General features: G+C 43.6%; 1 protein-coding gene across 1 annotated transcript; it reads right to left on the reverse strand.

Moving 5' to 3' along the window:
* Positions 1-333: 333 nt before the first annotated feature.
* Positions 334-27,389, reverse strand: cftr (CF transmembrane conductance regulator). The gene is made up of 27 exons (XM_047034840.1): positions 27,041-27,389; positions 26,369-26,479; positions 25,126-25,237; positions 23,773-23,988; positions 23,418-23,507; positions 22,220-22,383; positions 21,553-21,678; positions 20,507-20,753; positions 19,297-19,389; positions 18,351-18,527; positions 17,887-18,078; positions 13,362-13,456; positions 12,745-12,831; positions 11,719-12,505; positions 11,351-11,479; positions 11,219-11,256; positions 10,784-11,070; positions 10,570-10,649; positions 10,125-10,275; positions 7,138-7,365; positions 6,430-6,530; positions 6,005-6,226; positions 4,520-4,675; positions 4,224-4,313; positions 3,756-3,928; positions 2,883-2,988; positions 334-2,432 (listed from the first exon to the last, which is right to left on the reverse strand). The coding sequence occupies exons 1-27, from the start codon at positions 27,091-27,093 to the stop codon at positions 2,223-2,225; spliced, it is 4,521 nt and encodes a 1,506-aa protein (XP_046890796.1). The 5' UTR covers positions 27,094-27,389; the 3' UTR covers positions 334-2,222.
* Between the last annotated feature and the right edge of the window lie 604 nt (positions 27,390-27,993).

Raw genomic sequence — 27,993 nt, forward strand, 5'->3', positions numbered from 1 at the left:
TATGGTTGAGTTTTTCTTTGACTTCTGTTTAGCCCGAAACAAAAATATTAAATATATAAATATTAAATATATAAAAGCATTTTTGGTTTGTTTGCCTTCTTTGTTTCCTTCTTTACATTTGTGTTTAAGGTTTTTTTTTTTTCAAGAAGGAAAATGTGTTTTTTGACTCAACATTTGTAATACGTACAGGAAATATTTCAGCCTTTGATGTTGATCTGTATAATAGATGTTTAAAGAAATGTCCAGCTTCCTTTCAGCACAACCATTAAACTGCATTGTTGACCCCACAACGTTCATCCTGACTTAGTTGTTACACCAATAAACACAGTCCTCTTAAAATCATATTTTTACTGGAAATATAACTGATTATAGATATGAAATTGATACATGAAATCTTCATACATGTTTCAACATTTGTGTCAATTTCCTATGAATAAGAACATGCTTTGTTTTAATTGACATTGTCGAAAAAGAAAAAAAATCTCGCATCAATGTATTATAAAATCATTAGCGATCTCTAAGGAACAATGTGCCAAAAGAAGAGAGAATATTTTGAATTCTGAATTCCATCAAATCACGTATAATTAGGGTGTCGTTTTCATACAGCATTCGATCATTTACTTTTCCTCTCTATTATACCACCATGGGGGAAAAAGCAAAAGAGTACCTCAGGTGTTTTTAAAGTGCATACACATAGAAAAATAAGGGCATCTAACCACTTGTGCATGGTATCATCACCCGTGCCATCACTGTCATGTGTATTTACAGTGGGTAGACTTTTAACAAAGACCCTTGTAAACGCAGCTCTACAGCCAGATAATCTCAATGCAGTTTCTAGATTAGTCAGAACAACAGAATGCTAATCTGATCTCAAATCAGCATGTAGAGGTACACCCTCATCCTACTTTGATTTACAGCCAGTTACCTTTCAAGTTTGAGACAATGGAAAATCCTGATGCTGAATTAGGTTTTAGGTCTTTCATTCATGCAAATGTATTGTGTATATACTCATCACGTATATACTACTTTTTTCTCCCAAAATGGTTCCAATCAACATGTTGATTGAATAGCCACTAGTACAAAAAAGTAATTTAAAACAAAAAATATATTTCACCATATTCAAAAATGATCCTGCAAAGGCACTTGGAATGATCATAAAAGCATGAAACTGCATCCAGTTAGTCATGTTTGGTCTAATTTGGGTCAGAATTGGGAACAAAGAGGAATTAAGATGGTTCTCTGGGTTTTTCAGGCCCTGTTACAGATCATTGCATAATTACAAGTCGATTTACCACCTATGCAACAACACACAGTACACCTATGTAATTACCACTGAACAAGTGTTGCTCATGAGTGTAAATAACCCAAAACACATTGATTTCACTTGAAAGGAGTATACATAAGCATGTCAAGAGATCATTCATGACATCTCCACATATGTTGTTTAACATTCATTACAGTCCATAGGAATAGTATATGAATTCATTCCACTTTCTGATTGCTTCCAATTCTAAAATAAATGTCATTTCAACATTTGCTGTCATGACTGTTAGTAAAATATAGACCTGCTCATTTAAACACCCCCCCTCCCCCTAGCAGGTGTTTGAAAACAACACAGTAATCTTAGTTTGTCTGTCTCAGGCTACCAATCGAATGTTTTAAGATAGACAAATGTCTGTATTGAAAAGTGCTGTACTATATATTTGAGCAAGGTCTGTCTCTAGTACAGAGTAGCCTAAGAAAACCTGACTGCCAAGGTGTCATTGTATGTGGGAGGACATCAGAAAGTGGCCTAAATTCACATTCTGTTGCTAAGTCATGACAGGAACAACATAAATATGACATGAAAGCAAAAAAAAAGTGTATGAATGTTGAAAGCATTTATCAAAGTATTAGAAAATATCTATGGCATGCATGATGCTCAGATTCTCTTTCACATGCTTTATACATGCCTACATATACCCCTTTGAAATAAACTGTTTTCCCCAAATATTTTCGAATCAGTCGTCTTGTAGAAAACAGCAGATAGTGCCGACTACTGTCTCATAGTACAAAGTCACGAGCTAACGTCATTAACACTAGTTACAGGGTAATTATATTGGGCCTCAGACTCATTAAAGTGAATTCCCCAAATGACTTTGTCAGTTAAAAAGGCTTCCCACCCCTTTCCCTCTCTACAGACTCCAACCCCAGGCGAGTGTTCTCCACCCTCCAGCCCCACCTCAGAGGCGAGTGTCCTGCACTTCCTCCTCAGCCTCCTCCTGCAGGGAGGAGATCTTGGTGGTCTGCGGGGCGCGCTTGCTGGAGTTGAGGCGGTGCAGCGGGAAGAGCTTGAGGCGCTCCGCCTGGCTGATGGCCTGCTTCAGGTGGCTGGTCTCGTTCAGCAACTTCTGGATGGAGTCGTACCTCTTTATGGAGCTGCCCTCGATCATCTGTGGGGGGCGGAGTCGGGAGAATCGTTTTGTTTAACAGTGTCAAAGCAATGTTGACGTGGCAAAAATACCCTGACAATCATTAAAATACAATATCTGTTTCATACGTTCAACACAAACGATCCCATACAGTACATACTATGAGAACTGAATTTAAAAAAACACACACACACCCATACACACAACTACACACATGATAATGTACATGCCTATCAGTCATGGGATTGATAATGGATCTTACAGAAGTTACACTATCTAAGTGGTTTATCTAATTCAGTGGTGGCAGGGTAGCACCATTATAATGGACGTAGACAGAGGAAGAGGAGATTATAATGCTTCATAGGGAGATGGAATGTGAATAGTGTTTGTGGAATAGAGTTGGTGTCGGAAGCTGAGTGGTGTGTGTGTGTGTGTGTGTGTGTGTGTGTGTGTGGGTGGGTGTATACCGACCAAGAAAGACTGGCACTCCAGAAGTGGTTCCACTCTGTGTTCTGACAGGATGACAGTGCAGTTGGAGAACGACTGCTTCAGTGTCTTCCGCAGTACCTGCAACGTTCTGCAATACACACACACAGAAACAAGTGCGCACACCCAGACAAACGTTGACTCCAGTTTGACTTGCCATGTGCCAGTTGGTTTCCTTTTTCAGCACAATCAGTTCTCTTTACATTTGGCCAACATGTATAATTGATATTGTTATTTAGATTTCTAATGACAAACATGCCATTATCACATAATGCCACATAATACATGTCATTATCACATAATGCCACATAATACATGTCATTATCACATAATGCCACATAATACAAGCCATTATCTCTGTCACACTCTATTTCCTTCTTCTTTTACTCCCACACACAAATAGTTTCTTCCCATTTGTGGTTCAGATGAAAGCAACAGAGCTGTTTTAGAACCAGCGTCATCAGAAACCGCTAATTACAAGCATCATTTACCATAAAGACCTTACACACACACACGCACTCACACACACGCACACACACACACACACACACACACACACACAGGAACTGGACATTACGGTAAGTCCTAGGATTGTCACCATATGTCATCAAATACCCAAACCTGTTTGGGCTCAGCTATAACCTTCCATACCTTTCACACACACACACACACACACACACACACACACACACACACAGACACACACACACACATACACACACACACACATACACACACATCAATCACATCTAACCGCTTTCTGACAACACAGGTAATCAGAACATTGCCAAGCTGAATCGAAAAGCACTATGCTTGTTTTTTTGTAAGATGGAATTCCTTGTTTGTGTTCTGACTCACATAGGGTCCAGGTAGGCACTGGGCTCATCCAGCAGAAGGATGCGGGCCTTGCTGAGAATCGAGCGGGCCAGACACATGAGCTGCTTGTGGCCGTTACTGAGGACGTAGCCCCCGTCCTCTAACTGGAAGTCCAGCTTGTCAGGGAACTGCTCAATCACAGACTTCAGACCCACCTGGAGACATCGCAGAACATGAAATGACTTAGTAGTGGAATATTTGTAAATAACTTGTTGGTGCTATTGTGGAGCGTACGTACAGCCCAGACAAGGGCAAGAGTCATGGAAAAGAGCCATGCAAGGATTTGCTGTAGAGAGAAAATGAAGAGGGAGAATGCGACAGGACAAGATACAAGGATCAAAGAGAGATGGAAACATGTAGAGGTAAGAGCAGTGCAAGCGTGACAGAGAGATCTGGAACAGGTAAGAGCAGTGCAAGCGTGACAGAGAGATCTGGAACAACACTGCTCACCTCCTCAGCCACCCTCCAGAGGTCCTCGTCACTGTAACGAGTGTGCGGGTCCAGATTCATACGGAACGTTCCAGTAAGGATGAAGATTTTCTGAAGACAAAAGACTTCTCAAAAAAACGTTCTTTGCTTATTTCATCACATCATGTAAAAAAGGGTGAAAGGGAATAGTTCATAATTGTTCAATACCCATTGAGTCTTTTGCGACCTAACTCTCCATGTACAGATAGGTTTTGGGATGGTTTACAGTATTTAACTCGTACACAGATACCAGTGTGCTCCACGACAGTTTTTCTTACCTGTGGCACCACTCCGAAGGCTTTCCTCCAGGTCTGCAGGGAGACGCTGTTCCAGGAGACTCCATCGATGGTAATCTCTCCATCTGTAGATGCCAGGCGCAGCAGAGCAGAGAGAAGGGTGCTCTTCCCTGACCCTGTCCTCCCCAAGACTCCCACCTGCCACCCAGAGGAGAGGTTCATGAAGACAGAAGCTTCACAAAGAAACCTTTGTGTGTAGCTTTGTGTCTAGCTGCCAATTATAGTCAAATATCCCTAATGGGTATATTTTATGAAACTTGTCCTGGACATTTTCAACCTGCAGTACCGTACATTGTAGAAAGGGTCTGTGGCTGTCACAATTACCATAGCCATACCACTGACAACCAGCAGAGGACAGTATAACAGTTCTTATCTATGTGTTGGTAGATGGCTTGGTAATGTCCTGATCGTTTTATTGATTAAGGCGTATTATTCGAGTAAGCTACTTGTGTTGGTAACCTAGAGATTAACCTCCATTCAACACAAAATATGGAAAATAATAGGTCATGCATTTCCCCTAACTGAGATAAGATTTGGGAGGTGTGAACAATTATCTATAGTCTTAGAACTGAGCTAAATGATCACCAAATTTCCATCCTGTGACTAAAACGTTTGCTCACAAGTAATTTGAGTACTTATGGATCAATCTCCAGCAATTGTATTACCATGACTCCCTCATAATTTCAGTTGAGACCAGACTCCTTCATACAATAAAATAGGATTATACATTTTCAACAATGAACCTTCTGCAGACCAAGTATTGATTAGGTCCCTTTTTGTCTTACAGCCAAACTGATGGTCACAATCATTTATACATTTTATGATTTTACAATGGTGACATCGCTTCTCTACAACTATGTTTTCAATGTTACAGTACAAAGAAGAAGTACAGTACACATATGCAATGGGAGTCAAGGTCATCTATATACAATATCCTTCTTTAACTCCCCCAAGCAGAGGTTTCAGTGATACAGTAATTAGAGCTTTAGCAGAGAGCTCAATTTAATGGCTGGGCCAAAGTGCTAACGTGAGGTAATGTTCAGGCTAAAGTGATACAGGAGCTAATAGCTAAGCTAAAGGAATAACATGTGCAGGCTAATCCCCGGATGGTCTCCCTGAGGACACATTACTGTGAACCTTAAAGCTCTAATTGGCTCTTTAAGACTCACAGGCGAGAGTGGCTGAGTGAAATTCATCTCTGCTCGCGTGAAAGCAAAACTGTCGCAAGGAATCAGCTTCATATACATAACATGAACTCATTTGGGAAACACAACTACACCATTACTCCTTACACCCTCACAGCCTTGAAACAATAAAATATGCACCACTAATCTCACTTTGTTCTCCGTAAATTCACACACACACTCACACACACACACTCACACACACACACTCACACACACACACACACACACACACACACACTCACACACACCTTCTTCCCAACTCTCACTCCAACAGACTTACACTCTGACCCCCCTCAACCGTGAAGGAGAGGTTCTGCAGCACGGCCCGGCCAGCCTTCGTGTACTTGACCGTCAGGCCCTGGATGTCCATGTGGCCCTGGTTGGGCCAGTTCTCCTGGGCGTGAGGATTGTTGATGACCAGGTCCAGGCCTTTACCCCCGCTGGGCCGAGGCTCTTCCGACGGCAGGTCGATGAACTTGAAGACTCGGTCCACCGACCGCATCTGGAAACACAGTCGAGTTTAACTGAGGAGAACTGGGCACTGGCCTGCAACAAACCATGAGGATCCACATCAACATACAGCAAGGTTTCACTAACGTGGGAGTGAAAGTGTCAGGGATATTGAATAATGCCTATTGAAACTGAAATATCTGAATGCAAATATTTAGTATCGATTTGTGGAGGTGTGTGTGTGTTTGTACATACCAGTCCATCCACAGTAATGCTGGTGATAACAGCCCACTGGAAAGTCCCCAGAATGAGCATGGCAAGGGCTACGATGATGCCAATCTCCCCAGGCTTATCCTCTGAAGAGCACAGCCATGTACACACAGCACGTATCAGCATGCAGGTTATACTACCTCCTCTGCTACTCCTGTGATACAAAGCAGTCCTGCACAGGCACTTTTGCAAGCCAATGGGCTGTGAAATTGACCTCAAATTGACTGCCTACATAAACAAACTGTCCATTGCGTCACACCACATGACATGCTTTTTAATGCGCACGTGTTTGGGTGAACACAAGTGCAGGGCCCTTCATTTAACTGCTTTCATAGGCGGAGGGAAATGGGGACATGCTCAATTAAAGGATATTAAATGAGAGAAACACACTTCAAATTAACAGTAAATTACAAGTGAAAGGTTATTCAGTTTTTTGTATACACATTTTGCTGCTTTGGATTTGATCTCAAAACCTACAAAGTTTTCAGTGGTTTAAAGAGGGGATGAAGGGAAAAAAGAATTGAAGCACGTCATCCAAATCACCCAGTTATTCTAGCCCACATGGAATTCCTATTTAGCTTGGCTCATCAGATGAGCCGCTCTGAATTCAAGTATGAATAAATCACCAACACACTTGTTTTTTTAACCCTCTTTCCATCAACATGCCCTTCTTCACCCCCCAATCGAACTCACGGTTGGTTCCTACAGCAATGAAGGCCGCGGCGGAGAAGAAAAAGACGAAGATGATGTCACAGCGAAAGAGGAACCAGCGCAGCGTGGAGAGGTACTGGAACCAGACAGCAGTGTGCGTGTTGAGCGCCTTGTGGAACAGGGTCTCGAAGTAGGACTGGCGGCCAAACGCCCGGATGGTCCACAGCCCCTTCAGGGAGATGATGAGGTGGGAGAAGATGGGACTGCGGGCTGGAGGGGTGGAGGTGAAGGTGGAGGTGGGGGTGGGGGTGAAGGTGGGGGGGTTAAGTGAAGGAGGGATAGACGGAACACACAAATGGTCTCTTTCCCATGTCATGACTGTCATGCCCTCTGCCCCCTAGTGGCGGGTCGTTTGTGTTCCCCTGTTGTGGGTGTGGCCATGGTCTCCGGTCCCAATTACCCACTCACTCTGCCTCAGTCTTCACACCTGTCTCCCATCAACTCATCAGCCCTGCTGTTTATCAACCCTGGTTTTCACATCATTCATCGCCGGATAATAGTTTCGTCTACCCTCGGTAGTATGCTCCCGGTTCCTGTTAAGACTATTTGTTGTGTTATTCCTGAACTAACTTTTTGCCTGTGCCTCCAGGATCACCAACCTTGCCTCCCAGCCAGACCCCGTACAGCCTACCCTGCCGTCCTGTCTGTTTTTGTCATCACCATCAGTCTCCTCTGCACCTACCCCAACATTAAACCCCTCTGGACCATCCCTCTGTTTTTTGGCGTGTCTGTGTTGTGCACTTGGGTCCACCACCACCACCCCGTAACAATGACAGGCTTTATCGTAAACTACGTAGGCACCTGTTTGCCATGTTAATGGAAAGATATCCATATCACTTACCCACTTTAACAGACACAATTATTAACAAATTACTTCCAGTCCTCCTGAATTCACCTTTACAATCAGAAGGGACAAGGATTCCAACAAGCTGTCAGAGCACTTGGTCTGTGTATGTCCAGTAACGTATCATGCTATACTGTTAAACTGGAAAGGCAGGCGGAAAATGTCAAAGGAAGGAAGGAAATAATAAAGCCGATGGTACAGTAGAAAGAGCCTCAGAGGTCATGGCAGAGAACAAAAAAACTGACAATGTAAACCTGTTTGCACAGTAAAGCAATTTACAAATGAATAAACTATATCGTATTGGATTTGCCATGGATCCATTATGCTAACTTGCATAATTGGACTTCATTTAACTTCAACCTGATTAGGGATTTCATTTAGTAAGTATTGACCATGCAATGTATGTGGCAAACAGTTGTCTTAGAGTCTAATATTGTCTAACACTGTTTTCCTGTCAAAAAAAAACCCCAACAGACAATACATGTATGAGAAAAAAAGGATACAGAAAAAACTACACTTCAATGAACTTCATTATAACTTTTCTGTCATTCAACCATTAACATTAACTAGCTAACTAGAGCAAATAAAGTGACAGTCACGCATAACCATTTTGCTCTCTCATGCTTAGTGGTTCAGGATTCATATGAACAACTGAAGAAAGCTTCTGTAAAGATCAACCTGGATCCTGCTGTCCTTTAATCTTGGACAAAACCCAACGTCGCCTTTAATGTAACTCGAGGGAGCTAGCATGGGCTGAGTCTAGTACACTTTCAGTATCTGCCACAGAAAACAGAGGCCTACTAACAAATAATACATTGGTCTCGCTCCAAAATACTCAAAGGTTTTAATCCCAAACAAAACACAGGTGAGAAGGCCTCAAAGTGTGCCCTCCAATCTCTATATAAGAACTCACAATAGTGAGTGGTTACAATAGTCAAAGACTGTATTGTAATCACACAGACTGTTGATTATCTTACATCGCACATGCCCTCCAATCTTCACGTGTATGTTTATACCTTCAGTGTGTCCTTATGTAAGTATGCATGTGGATTTGAACTTTATACTGTGCACATCAAGAACACAGACTCGAGGGTATACTAGATGTTTCAGTAAAACGTGTGTGTGGATGTGTTTTGTCAGTGCAGGGAAGCGATAGAATGATACCAGGATGGGGCCAGAGGATGTTCCGGATACGATTTTCTCTCTGACCCCTCCATGCTCTTCAGGGCACCGGAAAACGCGCTGGCGACACACACGGCTGGTGACATGATGTAGGCCGGAAGTGCGTCCCCGAAACATGGTGGGAATAGTTGGAATACTTTGAAAACTTCTCATTTCCTCAACGCAGATGCAACATTCTCTTACATAGGACAATGGGAGAACTCCATCCATTTGCTTTTGCCAATGAAAGCATTTGCAATTACAGATGAGCTTACACTTCTGGAAACCCAAGATCCAATATTTTAAAGATCCTAAACCAAACAGTGTCAGAAGGACTTTCCAACCCATTAAAAGGACCCAATGACTGATTTACATGTCCTGATTTCTTTTATGGCACCACATGTTATGGAATCTTAATTCTGATTGGAAGAGAGCTGACCTCATGCCAGTCCGCAGCCACGTCCTGTTCATAGTGGTAAATACCCCTTAGGCTGACTCATCCATCCTCTGGTGTCCACCCTGTTTTCGCCTGTCAGAATGACCTTTGAACTCTGGCAGCATGCCAGCCCTGGTATCTGTGCCCGCTAACGGACAAGATGAGTGCGGTCGTTGTGCCGCCCTCCTCTGTCTTTCCCTTTCCTATTTTCTCATTGCTGGTTGTCTCTATGCTTTCTATTAAGGCTTTGAAGCATTTATGGCAACAGCAGCTTGTAACTGAACAACATATATTTAAACAAAGAGTCAGAGCCACTCAACCCATTTAAACACTATTTAAAACTATTCCAAACTACTTGCACAACTACTTTGAAAGCTATTGACTAATGTCCTAACGTCAACAAGCTTATCCATCCCACGGCAAGAGTCAAGGCAGACTTACAGTAACTCATACCCCATGCACTCTGTCTACACCCCTGCTCGCACTTCCGCTGTGCTGCGACGACAGCCGCGCCTAGCCCAGACTCACCTTCCGCCTCCAGCTGTCTGAGCTGCTGTCCTGTACGCAGGAAGTACTTCCTAAGGGTCAGGAAGATGCAGGCCAGGGGGATGGCAGCGATGAAGATGTACGGCCGCATGATGGACACGGTGAAGATGGCCCCCAGGACTATCAACGTCAACTGGGGGGAGCGAGGGACGGGGGTATGGAAGGAGAAAGGTAGTATGGATGAATGAGTGACATGACGATGCGGGGGAAATGTCGAAAGGGCGATGAGAATTTTGGTTAGTACTTTGATGCTGTTCATTCATACCTTTACAACTCATATTGCCGCTTGACTTAAAATGCGTTTTAGTTGTTTTTATAGCGTTTCTAGTCTTTCAGTAGAAACTCCACCCATCCATCAGCAGGATGAGAGACTGACAGACTTTATTGATCTTCACGAGGGGATGTTTGGGAGCTGCTAGCTACTCACCTGAATGAGGTCTAACAGCACTAGAGGCAGCATGTCATCAATGGTGGCCATGTCTTTGGTGAACCTGTTCATGATCCGACCTGGTGGAGCAAAACACCAGAACAACGTGTTTAGTACGGACCTGCTGAAGGCAGTTCCACGCAGTAACAAAGCATTCCTGTCAGTTATACACCATTCAAGTGTGTAAGTCTTCAGTATCCAGCGAGCGTCTCACCAGTTTTCATGGTGTTAAGGACGGCCATCGGTGCCCTGAGCACGGCGCTCAGCATTTGTTCGTGGAGCCTCTTGGATACGGTAAGCAGCGTGTGGACCAATGGGAGGCCTCGGAAGAAGCCCAACGCCAGCACGCTCTCGGAAGTCGCCACGTAAATGTAGATGATGTAATACGCACTGGTGGGCGTGACGATGACACCCAGCTGGGAATTGGACTGTGAGCTGTTGGGGTGCTGTGTGTCAACAAAGTCTGATGCCAAAGGGTTGGCCTCTTCACTCCAGATCTTACTGGAAGGCGGGAGGTGAAAAAAGGATTTAGAGAAAAGCTGCAGAATTTAGGTGACCATACGACACTGGGCCAAAGGGACTGTTTTTTAATATTTTTTATAAACCCATATTGTGGAAGATTTTTCAAGTAAAACAAACAGGAACGTACTCTGTAATGAGAAATATGCCAAGGACGGAGCCAGTAACCTGCATCAAGGAAACACATTTAGGACGATGCTGTAGATTGCCATAAGTTATGAGAACACCGAATGTGATCCTGACACTAATCTTGTAAGCGTACCTCTATCACAAACACCAGAAAGATGAAGATAAGGACGTAGACCAGGTTCCCGTTTGTAGTGATGTATCGCAGGTAGGTGTTCCACGAGGTCGTCTCAAAGACGTTCTCCTTCTCGTCGGCAAAGCATTCCTGCACACAGTACATTTTGATATTTTAATGGAATCTTGCTTCTTTGATCAAATGATAAATACAATATGCATCTCTGTAAACACCTCAGACTAAGGGACATGAGTGGTACAATTGAGATTCAGATGCAGTACATATGTGTATTTAACGAAATACTGACAAGAAGTTCAAATATAGTTATCAACACCCACATTTCAAGATTCAAGACGACTGATGGCGAGCCATGTCATTGTAGACCTTACCTTCATGTCCTCCTCGTTAACATCGTCACTGATATCGTACGAACAGTCCTTAGAGAGGCGCCGAGCGTAGATGTCTAACTCTGAGGCCAGGTCGCACTGAGGTGTAATGGACAGTTTCTTCCTGAAGGAGGACTGTAGGTGCTCTCTCTGGCCCTGTCCCTGGGCATTGGTGATAAATGACAACATCGACTGGCGCCGCTGCCCGCTGAGCTGCTGCAGCCCGTTGTGGTACAGGTTACTCCTGGGCAGAACTTCCTCCACTTGGTCATCTTCAGGAACAACTGAAAACTTGCGCTCAGAGAGTTCCCGTACTCCGTCTTCAATGGTGTTCGAAGGGCCATTAGCGTTTTGCTGGGAGTTTCCAATGAAGGAGAACTTGCGGGCGGCTGCTAGTGGGTTGAGGATGAGGGACTGTTTACGTTTCTCCGTGTGACCGTCAACTCCGGGCGTGCCTTGGGATCCAGCGATAATGATAGGCGGTGGGTGCTGGCGGAAGGATTGGCGAAAGGGCTCAGAACCTCGTAGACCGGCCGATTCGTCGACAGAGACCCGGCGGAGGGTTTCGGTCAGGATGGAACTTCGCCTCTCAGCATTTATGTTGTCGTAGGCCTCGAGACCGAGGAGTAGTGAGCTGAAGTCCGGGCGCTGTGCCTGAAGCTCAGAGAAGGAGCCATAGAAGTAGCAGATGCCATTGTGGAGCAGCAGAATCTTGTCGGCCCGCTTGAGGTGGTCCAGTTTGCTGGTGACCACTATACGTGTTTTAGAGGCCATGAGTTTACAAAAGCACCTGCCATTAAAAGGTAAAGTCATGAAACTGTAAGATATTGTTATTTATTATTGGCCAATTCCCTAAAACATATGAAGAAAGAACAGTCCCCATTGAAAAAAAGGTATTTTCGTGAAATACCCCTTTGACCTACCACATGACTATAATGTTTAAGAACAGCTTTGACCTTGAACATTCCCAGTACGTCTCCAAACCAGCCCCTTCCCCACCTTCAAAAGATTCTTTATTATTGTACTGACCTCTCAAAGATCTCCTTCTCTGTCACTATATCCAGGTGTGTGAAAGGCGAATCCAATAGGTAGAGGTCGGCATCTTTGTACACAGCCCTGCACATGCACAAAAAGACACGCATGTAAAACAATCCATCAAACAGGGTTTAAATGAGGAAGTCATTGTAACAATCAATCTTGACAATTCATTCCCCATAATGATTGCTGGCTAAAATGCCTCTCTCTGTAAACCCAGCAAAATATACTACACTACACCAATAAATAATGAGTGGAGATATGATTGTGTGTACAATCATATCTCCAATACAATAATCCTTGCTGGATGAGGATTTTACAACAACTTTTTAACTAATCAAGATCAGATGTACATCATATTTTTAGTTGAGGTAAATCACTAAAAGGGTTTCACGTATGGCTCATAATTGTGAATTTGACTTATTAATTTGATTAAGCCACATTATAGACTGAAATGTTGTAATTTGAGTATTGCTTAAAACAGCAGGACAGAGTTGAGTTACTCAACATGAACTTGTTCCAGTTGATTAAAAATGAAATATTCCTTAGATGACAGGTGCCATGGTGAGTGAGGACTGTTGAGTGACACTCAGGTGTGTGATGCAACATACCTGGCAAGACTGATACGTGCCCTTTGACCCCCACTGAGAGTCACCCCACCCTCTACAAGGGAAGTCTTGTCTTTCTCTGGTAGCAGGGCCAGGTCCTAAGGGAAAACAAGGAAGGTTACACACAGTATGACACACACAGACTCACACACACACACACACACACACACAGACACACACAGACACACACACACAATGACCAGCCAGATGACAGAGGCCCTTTCCCTCATACAGGTGAAGATGAGGGGTGTCAAACGGCTACTGAGACTTTAACAAAAATGTCAAACTGTGTTTTTTGATGATATGCAAATGTTTCCAATGATGCTAATTGATCCTTTACAGCACCAACTGTGATGTAGACCAGCACAATGTCACATTCTGTTCTGAATTACATAGAAGGAAGTTGAATGATGAAATAAACAAATACAGATGTTGTACTTCCTCACTTTTGCATCACTTTCAGAATGTGTAAATAATACCAAAATCACAAACACAAATTTAAGTCAGTACAGTGGAAACAGTACCACTCTGGCATGATTCATCTTTCATTTCAATCACGCCAACAGACACTTCCTGACTCAACTACATTTTATTTCATTGCATTTTTTATGTTTGTTCTTTTCTGAAGCACTCACACTCCCAATTGATTTCTTTATTGTGAAGCACTTTGAGCAGAATTTCTTGTATGAAAAGTTAATCTTAATCAAGTTTGTTATTATAGATGGTCTTATTATTATTAGTATTCCAAATGATGCCGTTTTTTCCACAGTGGACAGTGGAAGAAAATGTGCTTCCACCTACGCTTCAGGAATGTTTGGGCCCAACAAAAAGTGTAATAAAACTGTTTATCAGTCACTGTCACAGTGGATCCCAAGGGCACGGCAAACATCAAGGAGGAACCACCGTGCTTGTTCAGGACAGGGGTGCGTACCCACCGTGACACCCCTTGTTTGGGCTGAGCCACTGCGACAGCAGTGCCAGAGGGACCTTCTCTCACTCTGAGGGAAGAACTTCACACTCTCCTCAACAGGTTCTCTCAATCATGTCAGTGAGAGATGCGACGCTACTATGTGGATGGGGGGCCCCGGGGCGAAGAGAATTCTCAGAAGGGGGCGTGATCCACTGTATGGAGAGAGTACCGGTAGTGCTTTATTGATCCCAGGGGAGAAATTGCACATCTTCATCCTCATTTACGATGAGCTCAACAACAGCAGTATACATCAGTGCAAATAGAAAAGTGAATGAAAATAATCCTTGGTATGTCTATTAAGCACCAAACCTGCCAAAGGCATGCAACCTAATGGTGTCCATAAAGTGTGGTAAGTACATTTAGGTCCGAGCCACTTTTGTGCAGATTTGGGTCCATCAAACCCACACAGTCAAGGAAGCATTGATGGGTCTTTTACCAGTAGTTAGCAAGGCCATTCAGACGTTCAGATGAGCACCACAGCACAATTACTTACTTAAAGGTCTCCTTAGCCTGATCATGTAGCCGGTAGTTTGATGGGCATTTGTCTCTCTGCCACCTCTGGTGTCCAGCCTGACCCCCCAGGACAAAGTCTGATCTCTTGACCAGTTTGTCCAGCTTGCTAGCCTCCGCTGGTTTCATGGGGGGACTCCAGAAGATAGCACTCCCTATAGGCTGGTTGAAAATGTTCAGCCTTGGTCATACATCAATGGAGATAATCCTTTTTCAAGAAGTAGAGTTGACACAAGCTGTTCTTGTTTAAGGTTTTGTGGTTTCTTGGTCATTCCAGCCTGTTGTCCAGGTGCACTCCTAGGGACTTGACTGAACCACTTCACTTTGTTATCCCCATGGTTGGAAACCATGGGATCTTATTTCTTCTGAAGTCCACAATCTCTCTAATCAACCCCCTGTTGCAGGCACCTACAACTAACCAATCTCCTGTATTTCCCCTCTTGCCCTCCCATTAGACATCAAACAATGGCAGGTTCATGGGAACACCTCTGTAGAAGGCACCTTGCCATGTAGTACCCAAGTGTCATCCAAAGTATAGAAGGTGAAAAGGAAGCGAGCCAAGACAGTCCCTTGGGGAACATCAGTGCTGCTGACCACTCAAACGTATAGCTGCCCTGGAGCCTCACATATTGGGCTTATTTTCGAAATTTACGAACCATTTTTCCAGACGTCCATGTCTTGTTCGTCTGCAGTGTCATTCATCAAACGGGGGTAACGCTTTTCCTCTTGTTATGGCAGCTCTCTTGATCGCCTCTGGTGCAGCTAGCTCAGCGGTCACTCAGCGGTCACTCTCGTGTCCCTGCTCACCTGAACAGAGCGGACACCCAGAGGACGTCAGGGAATGGCCGCTCTATCCCTTTTCGGCGAGTCAACCCCCGTCTCGTAAGGGCCGCTGTGAGTTTGTACACATGGCGAGACCCCTCTGTTACATCCAAAGACCAGAGTGCTGTTCTTAGGGTCGAGACCTTGGCACACCTGGCCCCAAACTGTTTTAGTTTGCATCTTCTTGCTTCATGGAACACAAAGACATATCTCTTGCTCATGCTTTGTAGTGGCTGTAGCTACTGAATAGTCATTTAAAGATATGGATATAACTGCGTACCCAGAAGGAGGGGAAGTAAGGTACAATACAGGCGCTTTGTTTGGGTGGTTTGGTGAGGGGCCGTACTGTGCGAGGTCAAAGGAGCGGGTGACAGTGTCATACGTGTATATACCTGGGAGGATGGAGCCTCCTGCAAGGGTCTTTCACATTGCCCTTTCAAGCATGAATTGTAGTCATATGTTGTACCTCGTTTCACTTCTTCTGGAAACAGTAGTTATATTCAGTACATCGTTTTAAGTCTGTACTGAAAGTAGACACAAACAAACAAAACAGCATACTGGAACAACAACAGGATGAGAACAACAGATTTGTTTATGTCTGTAACTCCTGAATGCACATGAAAACATTTCATCATTACAACAATTCAGAGAGGATGATGGCGCTGGTGGGGTGCCAAAAGTTGTATTCCATAGTTCCAAACATTCAAACCACAAACTTGAATGCATACACATCTTAAACTTCTTTCGATTGATCTGAAAAGCATGCTTTGAAAAGGAATGTCTACAACTATAAATGAAGACCTACCTTTTCCAAACTTACGTTGTCCTTTAAGGAGAGCATTGGGGATTAAGTTAACAGTTTGTTTAAAAGGTTGTTAAACATAAAAAAGGGAAAGAAAAGCCAACTTGTGAAAGTGTCCAGTTTGCGCCAAAGCTACAAGCTAACGGCTACTGTTAAGCGAACATTCATGACGTCTGTCTGGCCCTTCAGTTGGCAACAGCCTTGTATACAGCCTCAAGACTACAAAATGCCACCTTTGTGTCTGACCGCCCTAAAACAAGTGTCCCTCTTCCCTGTCAAACCACATCCAACCATGGTTGCTTTAGTATCTTTCTCTTTGGGTTAGTATGTTGTATTGACATTTCCACTCCTATGATGTTAGATTAAATGTCGGAAATGAAAGATAATTTGGCAAGTTTCCAAACAGGCTTAAAACATAGTACACTATGAGGCACTGGTTCAATTAGTAGTGAAACATTAGTTGCAGAACATCCATTAGCCTCGGTTAGGACAGGTTAAACATTGTTTGACTGAAGCCACTAGTGCTGATTTAGTTTCAAAGAGGTTTCTTGCCTAGGGGGTGTTAGTTGAGGCATTCCTCGATCCTATTGTTGTTCTAACTACCACCTCATGCCAGTGTTTAACGCATGTTGTTAGGGAACAAATTCAAGAGTATACCGAAACAGGAGCTGTCAATAGTGCAGGCCACTATTTGTTTGCTATGAAAACACACTGTGTGTTTTGGTGAAACAGCCATTGTTGTTTTTACTTCTCCTAACTAATGGGGAGTTGTGTGAGGGCTGTGTGAGGGAAGATCCTTCAAGTAATATTTTCTAAATCTTTTTTGCCTCAGATGTCGTAGATTCAGCAAATGTTCACACCATTCTGATGGTCTGAATGTGAAACCCCTAAACTACCATAACTCATTAATATGCTGTACATTATTCACCTCAAAATGTTCAAGTCAACACAAATGATTGTGTGCATGTTGAGCAAGTCTGATCGGGTGACACAATGTGGGGTCCCCATGGCAACCGGAGTGTCGGAGACAGCAATTCAGAGACCCCCGCTGAGCCTCCAGTCTGAAGAGCCCATCACTCAGCCACTGAGGCTCCAGAGACAAGGTGTGTGTCTGTGTGTGTCAGTGACACATATAAAAAGGGGGGGTGGGGGAGGGGCTAGACCATGGAAACATGACACAGTGATGCCACAAAACTCCTGGATAGACCCAGATATAACTTGTAAAACAGGAGAAGAGGTATCAGAATAAAAGCATGTGAAAAAGGGATGAACACATAGGTGAGAAAGTAAAAGTAAAAAACAAAGAAAAAATGCATTCAGCGAGATAAATAAATAAAAAGAAGCAAAATATACACAAACCTTGGATGATGCCATAAAGCTACACACTACAACGGTGAATAAGACTAGATCTCTCAGCACCTCACCTCTTCTAGTTGGCAGGCTTTGATGACTGAACTGTAGCGGTATTCATCGTAGACCAGCCCAAACAGGATGTTGTCACGGATGGTTCCTGGCATGATCCAGGAAGTTTGAGAGGAGAATGAGATCCGTCCGCTGTGTCGAATCTTCCCTTCTGAAGGGACCAGCTCCCCAAGAATCATCATCAGCAGAGAACTCTGGAGACACACAACATGGCGTCCCCCCAAAAAATGTGGTATGAACAAAGGAACTAAAGAAGAACACAAGACAATCCTTTTCTGTTCGTTTCACGTTGTGGTTAATATCAAAGCAGGGGGAGCTTTATCTCCAAACCTCAATGTGGTGCACTATCAACATCTTACTACAACAGAGACATCTTGATCCAGACAGTGTGTTTTAACTGGGATATGAAACCAACAACGCTGACAATATGTCCTCCACCTCACAGCCCCCCCAGTTCAGTTCCTACCTTCCCAGAGCCGGTGGAGCCAGCCACCGCCAACATCTTGCCTTTCTCCAGGTACAGGCTGATGTTCTTTAGGACAGGAGTAACATACAGGTTGGTGAAAAAGACGCTGGCGTCATCATTTGGGTGACTGTTGGCCTTGTTCTCTTGCTTGATCTTCTCAAAAAGCTCCCCTATGCCCTGGAAAGGAAAAGAGCGAGGAAGAAAGTGAGAGGGGCGGTTTTCCTTGTGTGTTTGAGGACAGTGTTTATTCTCCACACGTTGTTTGCTGGCTGGGCACGGACAGAACACGGTCACTGAAAGTAGCAAAACAAGAGCCTCAGATCACTTTTGTTATGCCCTTGATCAACATTCCTATATGGTGAGGTTTCTCCTGGTTAAACCATTGACTTCCACCAATAGTTATTTAGATTACGTGACGCACATGCAGTCAGTGATGGGAAGAGGACCTCCCTCCTCTATTCACCACATAGAACATTCCGGTAAGACAGGGATAGAATCATGGATGTAAGTGATGAGCACCACAAGTAATGACTTTACAACTCAGTTTAGACAGTTGGTTAAGAAACCAAAAAGCAAGCATTCCGCATGTGCTACGCTGTAGCCTAGGTTTGAATTAGGCCCTGGCCCCTATGCCGTATGTCTTCCTTTCCATCTCTCACCCGCCTTTCCTGTCACACTTAACTATCCTGTCCATTTAAGCTTGAAAATGCTGAAAATATATATTACTGTATATAATATATGATTTATTATTTGCATAAAATATAATTTTTTTCAATTTTATTTTATTTTAAATCTTATTATGCATAGTGATAATTTCAGTCTAGGCATTGGTGATTGAATGTGCTAGAAGTTCAGTCAAAGAACTTATATTGAGAAGAAGTGAAAGCAACTATTTGGTTCAGTCAAATAACTCGCTTGGATAAGACCTAGCACATCATACACACACCTCATCCCAAGAAGCAGAGACATTCACCAGCTCCACTTCAGTTGTGGTGAGGTTGTACTCCAACACTTTGTATTCTTCTTTGGTGAGATATTCCTAGAAGACACAAACACCAAACCAAACAGCAAGTGTTATTCCAGTAACAATGGGGAACTGTCCAGAACATTATATCTGCAACACACACACACAGTACAGTACAGTACAGTACAGTACAAACAGTTGCCTTGTGAAAGAATGCTCAACTCATATTGTGTCCTAGGCATGGCTGTGACTGCACTGTACATAATAGCGCAGTCGGATCTCAGATACAGCATGTTTGGCAGATAGTGATAATATGAATACAAAAGTGGTGTGACTTTCCTGTGACCTCTTTGGTAGCTGGAGTGTTTGTGAGCGTGTGTGTGTTCTTGTTTGGTTTCATCCATCTGCAGCTACAGTAATGTGCCCTGTGGTGTATGCTTAGAAATGTCTAGGACAGTTTGTGTGTGTGTGTGTTTGCTGTCTAACCTCCAGATGTTTAAGTGGGATCATGAATCAGAACTTCCTCTGTGTGCTTGCCTATTCCCAAAAGCCTTTTTGCTACCATGACCAAAAAAACACCTGAAGTACTCTATGCGTGCCTGACATAACTCGCTGACAGAACCCAAAGCATCGCCCCATACTGTACTCTTTTCCACTGCAGCCCCTCAAGCACACTGTTCATTCTTGATCTACATACCAAAAAGACAGTATTAATGACAACAACCACAACAGTGATTTGCTTAACTGAAACACACTTTCTATAATGCAACCCCAAACCTTCTTTCAGCTACTCCATTAGCACTCATTGATCATGAAAGTGCCACTACCACAATCACTTAGAGATCTCTTCCAAGCCATGGCGCCACTTCCTTATAGCCCGATACAGAACATTCTGGTCAAAGAGAGAACAGGTTCTGAACTCTTCTCATTGACTCAATGGACGTGGAACTCGGGGTACTGACACACACACGCATATCGACACACACACACACACAAAATCAGTTAGGGAATGGGGCTAGTAATCTGAAGGTTGCCAGTTCGATTCCCAGCCATGCCAAATGACGTTGTGTCCTTGGGCGAGACACTTCACCCTACTTGCCTCGGGGGGAATGTCCCTGTAATTACTTTAAGTCGCTCTGGATAAGAGCGTCTGCTAAATGACTAAATGTCCATCACCGAGTCCTTCACCCACCTCTATCTTCTTGACCAGTGCCAGGGTATCGTACCACATCTGAATGGAGCCGGGCAGCTGGCGGGTGAGGGTCATGCGCAGCACCATGCAGTAGGAGGCTGTGGTGAAGATGCGGCGCAGGATAATGCCTTTGCTGAGCGCGTGCGGAACGATGGCCGACACGATGACCAGGATGGCCGAAAAGAAGTAAGAGGCGCTATAGAAGTAGCGCAGGGAACCAATCTTGCGTGTCAGCGTCATCTCGCCCCTGGACAAGAAGGAAGGGGAGATCTGAAGTTTGTTTTGCTGGGGGGGGGTTTTCTTTACCTTTTTTTTTTTACCAACAAGGGTACACTGGATCTCTCATTTGAATGCTAGGAATAGATGGAACAGTTCTCAACCAAACCAACAGGAACAGGGATCCAGAGTCACAAGGCCCTATGTCTGTAACATTTTCTTTGTCCTTTGTGGACGGAGGAAATCGAATCATGCGTTTATTTAATTCACTTTGTTTGAAGAAACCACGTAAACTGAACATGTGTCCTGTTGATCAAGTATATTACATGAATACATCAACGCATACGAACAACAAAAAAGAAGGACATCACATGATGAGGACATTGCGACGGCCTGTGATCCGATCTTTTGGTTTTCAAATATAGGAATGTAAGAATCAAGTGTTCCTTCAAACTAGGATGCTTTATAGACTACCACTAACTAAGCAAGGCTGATGTGTTCGTCGTTAGGGACAATTGGCTCTGTTAAGTTTTTTAGAATGTCTTTGGCTGGGTTTCCCAGATTCGTTAAGAAGCTCTTAACACTAAGAGCTTCTTAGGAGCGTTCTTAGAACGCTCTAGAACGCTCTTAGAACGCTCCTAAGAAGCTCTTCGCGTCAAGAGCTTCTAAACGAATCTGGGAAACCCGGCCTTTGTCATTCAGACAGAGAGATTACAACGTTTAACAACATTCTCTATACTAAAACACTCTTCCATATTGTGTTCTTCCGTGTGTCTTTCAATGGGGTTAGTTTGCAGATATGTCGTCTGAAAGCTGAGTGAATGTCTTACTGTCTGATATTCTTGATGATGGTTTCCATGACTTCTTCCCAGCCGTAAGCTTTGACTGAATGAATGTTCTCCACGATCTCCGAGGTGAGAGCCAGACGGCGGCTGATCATACCGGCTCTCTTCACCCTTAGGGGAAAACACACAGTTTACAAAACAGAGACACACACACTCCCACACACCGACATATGCACACCGGAAACACTGAGTGTTCGCACAACCCATTCAGAGTGTGGGCACACCACACAATCAGCATGTACTAAAAATTCTATGAGAGAAACACCAAATATCCTTTTATCGTTTGCACTATATATTTGAGCTTGTTAGCATAACCAAAAGACAATGATGACATTGCAGGCTTAGCCTCTCCCCCTGCAAGTGTGGCCTGAAATTGCCTGGCAGTGATTGGCTGGTGGGGTCGTCCATGCATTGTTGACATTTCTCAGGGGCACGGGGCATGCTGTTCTCAGAGATCAACTGAGGGAAATCAAGGTCACTGAAAACTCATGCTCAGCGATGACATACGGAGGGTGGGGGGGGGGGGGGGGATCGGTGGGATGAGGTGTTTGTGTGCGCAAGTTGCTGTGTACAGCATGTGCCATTTGTTTTGCCCACGTGTGCATGTTGGTGTGTGTGTCCAATCGAGTATGTGTGCATGCTTGAGGCCTACCTGTGAGGGCCCATCTTCTGGGAGAGGCACGCCTGGACGATGCCCAGCAGGGTTAGGGCAGCCAGGGCACAGAAGCCGTTGACCTCGATCAACTCCCAGATCAGCCCCACACAGAGGATACACTGGAGAGGGGTGATCCACACAAAGTGTGCCAGGCCCAGACTCTGGAACACATACAAACATATTATTACAATTCATATTCATAACTATAAGGACATACATGACACCCCCACATCCCCCCAGGAAGACTAGCTCCACCATACGGAAAAGTGATCCTGATGCTACTTCACTAAGTATCTGGCAGACCACTTAGCAGCTCAGGAAACGTACCCGATGTGCATCTCATTACTAAAGCTTAAGAGAGGCATGTTTTTATATCCTCAAAGACTGTGAATGAATGAATGAATGAATGAATGAATGAATGAATGAAAGCGCAATCCTTTTGTAAAAAAAAGAAAAGAAAAAAACTTTTCCAAGAGCGTGTTATTCAGTTATTTAGTTATTAACCCAAATGTGTGCAATTTGCTTGCTGTTGTCCTTTGACTCCTCTAGCTATACACATTCACTTTTAAGGTATGCCTACTACAGACAGGTGGAACTAATATTTTACTGGCATTACCCCCCCACACACACCCTTTCTGTAGGGGGAACAGTAAAATATTAGTTTCACATTAGTTTGACACAGTTTCTAAAAGGAGATTCACATAGGAAGACAACTTGAAACCGAGGACATAACCAGGACACTAAAGAATACAGTAGTTCTGAGAAGAGAATCAAAAGAGTTGGGCCCAGGTCGCATTCAGCCAGTGATAATTGCCTCAAAGCAGGTAGCAGAGTGTATCAACATTCAACACTCCCCCCACACCCTCCCTTCACAAACTTTAGACCCCTCCCATCCTCGTCCGCCCCTTATCGCTGAGTCTGTTCCTACTCATCCAAAGTTGGCTTAAAAAAACATTTAGCTAAACTAATGTCGTAGTTGACTGACACAAGTGGTTTTCCAGCAAACTGTAACCGCCTCATTGGGTTCAGTACTAGGTAACCATCATTCATTCATAAACCTCCAGTCCCAAACGTTCTAAAGCAAGCTTATTTCGTTATTTTAGAAGATTCTAAAACATGTCTCTTCACATATTTTTTGATATATTTTTAAGAACAGTTTGTTTCACAGTCCACCCTCCTTGGTGTGTTTGCTTACCTCGTCCAGCTTGTTAAGGTGGGCAGACATTAGGCTAACCAGCTGACCTGTGCTGATCTTATCCAGGACACGGCTTGACAGCTTCAGAGTCTAGAGGGTCAAAGGTCATGAAAGACACATGGTTTAGAATGTGAGGTGACAGGGATGTCACAATGGCTTCGGTCTGCATGAGTAGATGCGGGATGTGGTGCTTGTCCGATCTCCATCACACCCATGTGTGGCAAGACAGCTTTTGGCGTTTCAGGAATTCTATTGACCTCAACTCTAACGTGAGACAACATTAAATCTGTCATTATTTATAAGGACAAGTGTAGTGTCATCATTCATGAGAACGCACACACACACACACACACACCTTTTTATAGATTAGACTGAATAGGGCGATGCGGATCTGCATGCCCAGGTGGTGCAAGCCAAAGATGGCGGGCTGGAGGAGGAGGAAACGCACAGTGAAAAGCAGGCAGAGGCCCAGAGCCAGGTAGTAGCCCTGCTCCCTCTCTGGGGCATGGAAAGGGTCGAAAGAAGCAATGATTCGCCCCAGAAGCTGGGGCTGGACTGTCTTGGAGGCCTCCTGTGGAAAGACAGAGAGATGGAGAGGTCATGAGACAAAGGGCTGAGAGACTTTTTTGACTTTTAAAGATACCTTTAGTGGGCAGTTAGAACTGCCAGCTAACCAAGCAGTTTCACCACACCAACCATTTCTTATTCCAACCAAACCCATTTCACTTACAAATTTCATACATTTTACTTTACAATAAAATAAAATAAAACAAAAGGTATGAGAGAGGGTGATGCTGAAAGAGGGTGAGAGAGAGATTAAGGCAGATACAGTTCATGACAACTGAAAAGGTTCCACCGCTGAATTGTAAAAAAAACAAACAAACAACGAAAGATATCTCGAATGGACAACTGGAAACTAGGTTGAACATTTACCTTCATTGGGTATTCATAAATATGTCACACAGTGCCATATCAACCTCCGTTCAGGTAATGCGTCTTTTTTCGAACATCCTGAACAACAGAAGTCTGTGACGCTGGAAGCATCAGACTAAGAATCATTTGAGTGCAACAAAAATGCTTCAACACTGGTCAAATATGCCCCTGATACCTGTATACTTGATGGCCACGTCAGCGACCATGCAATAACAAGTTGACTCAACAAGTTGATAGCATAATACCATCAGAGACTTCATGTTGGCAATAATAAACTAAGGACAAAAAAAACTGAAAAGGGACTGAGCAAATGACAATGACATGAACCCCAACTCAAACAAACTCACACTGTACCTAGTGGCAGTCACTAGGCATTCCCGATGCCATCTGGACTCACACAAGGTTAAGGACTAACCTGTCGGCTTCCTCCTGTGGCTGAGAGTACTGGGATAGTGACACCTTAGTGCCACATGCTTGTCCAAGGCTCCATGGATTAAGGCCATGGCACCAGTATACTGCCATACTGAAGTATACCCCTCATTTATCAGTATGTACCACATTATGCATTCGGTAGCAGCAAAGTGCTGTTTTCTCAATGAATGGTACAACACTGTGCACAGAACATGGCAGGTGCTTGTATGGCACCCCTGACAAGTATGGCTAGGCATTTTAATTATTCATGGTTGGTCCTTGTCTGTTTTAGGATCCGTCTGCCCCCCCTCCCCCACACACACACACACACACACAAACATAAACTCGGAAAAAAAACACTTACCCCAAAGTACAACAGAACTCCATAAAAAAGAAACGGCCACAGGAAACAGCGGGAGATAGCTCGCATGAGCCGAGGCTTCTGCTTGGACGAAGCTACTTCTCGGTCCCATTCTCTACATCAGGAACCAACGAAGAAGGGTTACATATGGGGGGACGGAGGGGGGGGGGGGGGGGTATGGAGTCACCAGGAACACTTACTACTGAAGAAGAGTAAACACAAATGCAGAAAAGTTACAGGAAATGACTGAAAGACTGGCTAGCAGTTACTGTACAGTAAAGCAGTTTGGCACATTGTTCTGCTGGGTTCATTTATAACCTGGGTGATTTGGCTCAGCTGGAGCCTTGATGAACGAATGAGGGAGAATTAATGTGTGTGTGAAAGAGAGAGGAGTGAAGACAGAGAGACCGAGTGACGAGTGAGTGACCATAACTAACTTGTAAATCAAAGGTAAAGTTCAAATTCCCAGCAGACTTCAGTGTTTGCCATGATTAGAAAAAATTAAATGCCCACCAGTATTCATCACTCTCTGGGTATTTGGAAGTTTCAAAGGTCAACATTTACATCCCGTTTAGATGTCTGTTGGCATGCTTTACCGTGACATGGCCTCACCCACTGACCCAATAGGGGCCCCCGTGACAAGACCTGCATGTGGGACACAGTGTTTGTGTTGTCTCTGAGGCTAAAACACAGGTGGCATTTAACGGGTGACTTAAACCCTTTTCTCTTTTTTGCCGTCCACAATCCTTCAAAGGTGTGACATTTACTCACTCTTAATAAGGGGGACAGAGAAAAAAGGAGTGTAACAGCTAAAAAAGAGAATCAGGGTGAAAGGTTGAAGAAGGGAGACAAAATGGGGAAGAGTGAGACGATTTTAGAGAATTATGGATGGAAGGATGAGTTCTGAAGATATATAGCATTTTCTAGAATCAGTAAAACATTGGTAGATGTGCAGACAGAGGGAAATAAATATATAAAAGAAGGATGTAACATGAGACAGAGAAAAGATGCAGTGAGCAAGGGCCAAAGAGCAAGGGTAGAATATATTGAAAGGGCAAAGACAATACCAGCGAACTCAGGAGGACAAGTACAAAGGAGGAATACAACTTTAAAAAACTAACTAAAAACTTAAAAAAATCTTCCTGCAATCGATTTCAAACTCAAATACGTTTAATGTTTCAGAACAAGTTGATGATTTGAATTCTTTGATTTGGTTCAATAGACACAGTTATGACGACAGACACACCTTTCTAGTCTTTCGGAAAGGTTATCTGCGAGGTCATACGAAGGTGCCTTGTAAACGTCTGTCAACTCCAACTTCTTTTTGAAGCCCTTCCTTAACAATGGGGATGTCCAACTGCAAACAGAGAGAATAGTTTGGTTGGTTCCCTCTGTGATGTACTGTACGTCTGTGCACGTAATTAATACATGAGAGCTGAATGCTGAATTATAAGACATCAAAATGGTGCAAAGTTGTACGCTTTTATTGGCATTTTATTACTAGATCACTACAATTTGGAAGAGGATGCTTGAGAATTTTGTTTTCACTGAATCATTTGGTGGATGCTGTAATCGGTACTGCTGTGAATAATATAATAGGCTAAGCCTGCTGTTTTGTATTGTATGTAGATTGGGCGAGATGATTCATTCTCAATGGCATTTCATACGATATTACGGTGGCTAAACAATCGTAATTTGACCAACTGGAATAAAAAATGGATGGCGTAATTTCCTTTGAGAGCCATAAGAGCACATAAACGGTATTTAAAGCTTTGCTTTTCAATTCACACTACGTATGACTATTTTGAAACTGTCATGTCCATCGTCTGAAAATATCTGTGAAATGCCCTGCTCTAAACTTCTCTGGAACAGTTGAAAGACGTCATAATTCAAAAATTAAGTACAACGTTTTTCTTACCAGAAGAAAAACTTGGAGAGGAAGTTTGCATCTTCCACAGGTGACTTCTGCATCCTAAGTGCGCCGCCAATTTCACTGCACCTGTATCGCTGTGTAGTTTACATTTGGTGGCCCTCGCGCGGTCCCCTGCTTTTTCGTATGTCTTCTTGTTTTGCTCTGCTCTCTACCTTGAGTCTATTGTAAATGCGCAGTGATGTCACTGACTACACAGTCTCTTCCCAAGTGCGAGTGGTGGCAACTAAATTACACTGTCCTCTGTTCACACCCCGGTGGCTCACACACTTGTGAGAGCACAGCTTGTCATAGCCTCGAGTTCGAACGACAGTGAAAACGCAGAGGTTTGAGAGAGAATCATTTATGGCCTCGCCAAAGCTCCCTGAGCACGTCATTTCCATATTGACAAGGCTCCGCAAAAAATGACACGAGTTGCACATTGTGGAAACACAATTTGCAAAGACATAAACTACATGACCTGATTGGCACTGATTCAAGAGGCAAGCATAGGATCTCATGCGATAGGCTAATGCCTATTTCTATTAATGCGTTTATTCATTTCAGAATAAGGGCTAGACTTGGCCAATTTTGGCCGATTATTGTTTACATTAGCCTACATGTTGCAATAAATTGGCTTATGCCATTTCACTAATAATTTGTGTGCCAAGTTACACATCTAAGCGAAACATAAATCAAATGCCTTTAAATTATTTTAAATGGTTCTTGCCATCCCACATAACCTAAAAATCTCAAATAAAAGCATGACATAAATGAATAGTTTAAGAACCAGCATTTCAAAGATCTAAAGGACAGCTACAAGATGTTTTCTAAACTTCTGAATAAATGAGACTTTCTATCCACTTTAGGTCAGATAGACAGTTTTAGGGAGGGTGAACACAAAAAGAATACATTCCATTATGGAACAGAGTGTGGCCTAACCCAACCATGAGTTCACAATA

Source organism: Hypomesus transpacificus, chromosome 14 (assembly GCF_021917145.1).
Source record: "Hypomesus transpacificus isolate Combined female chromosome 14, fHypTra1, whole genome shotgun sequence".
NCBI classification, from domain to species: domain Eukaryota; kingdom Metazoa; phylum Chordata; class Actinopteri; order Osmeriformes; family Osmeridae; genus Hypomesus; species Hypomesus transpacificus.

Excerpts from the sequence above, each read along its gene's own strand:
- cftr (XM_047034840.1), bottom strand. The coding sequence starts at position 27,093 with ATGCAGAAGTCACCTGTGGAAGATGCAAACTTCCTCTCCAAGTTTTTC. Across the intron at positions 10,650-10,783 it reads CCTTAACACCATGAAAACTG|GTCGGATCATGAACAGGTTC; the intron begins GTGAGACGCTCG and ends TTGCTCCACCAG. Across the intron at positions 7,366-10,124 it reads CAGACAGCTGGAGGCGGAAG|CCCGCAGTCCCATCTTCTCC; the intron begins GTGAGTCTGGGC and ends CCACCCCTCCAG.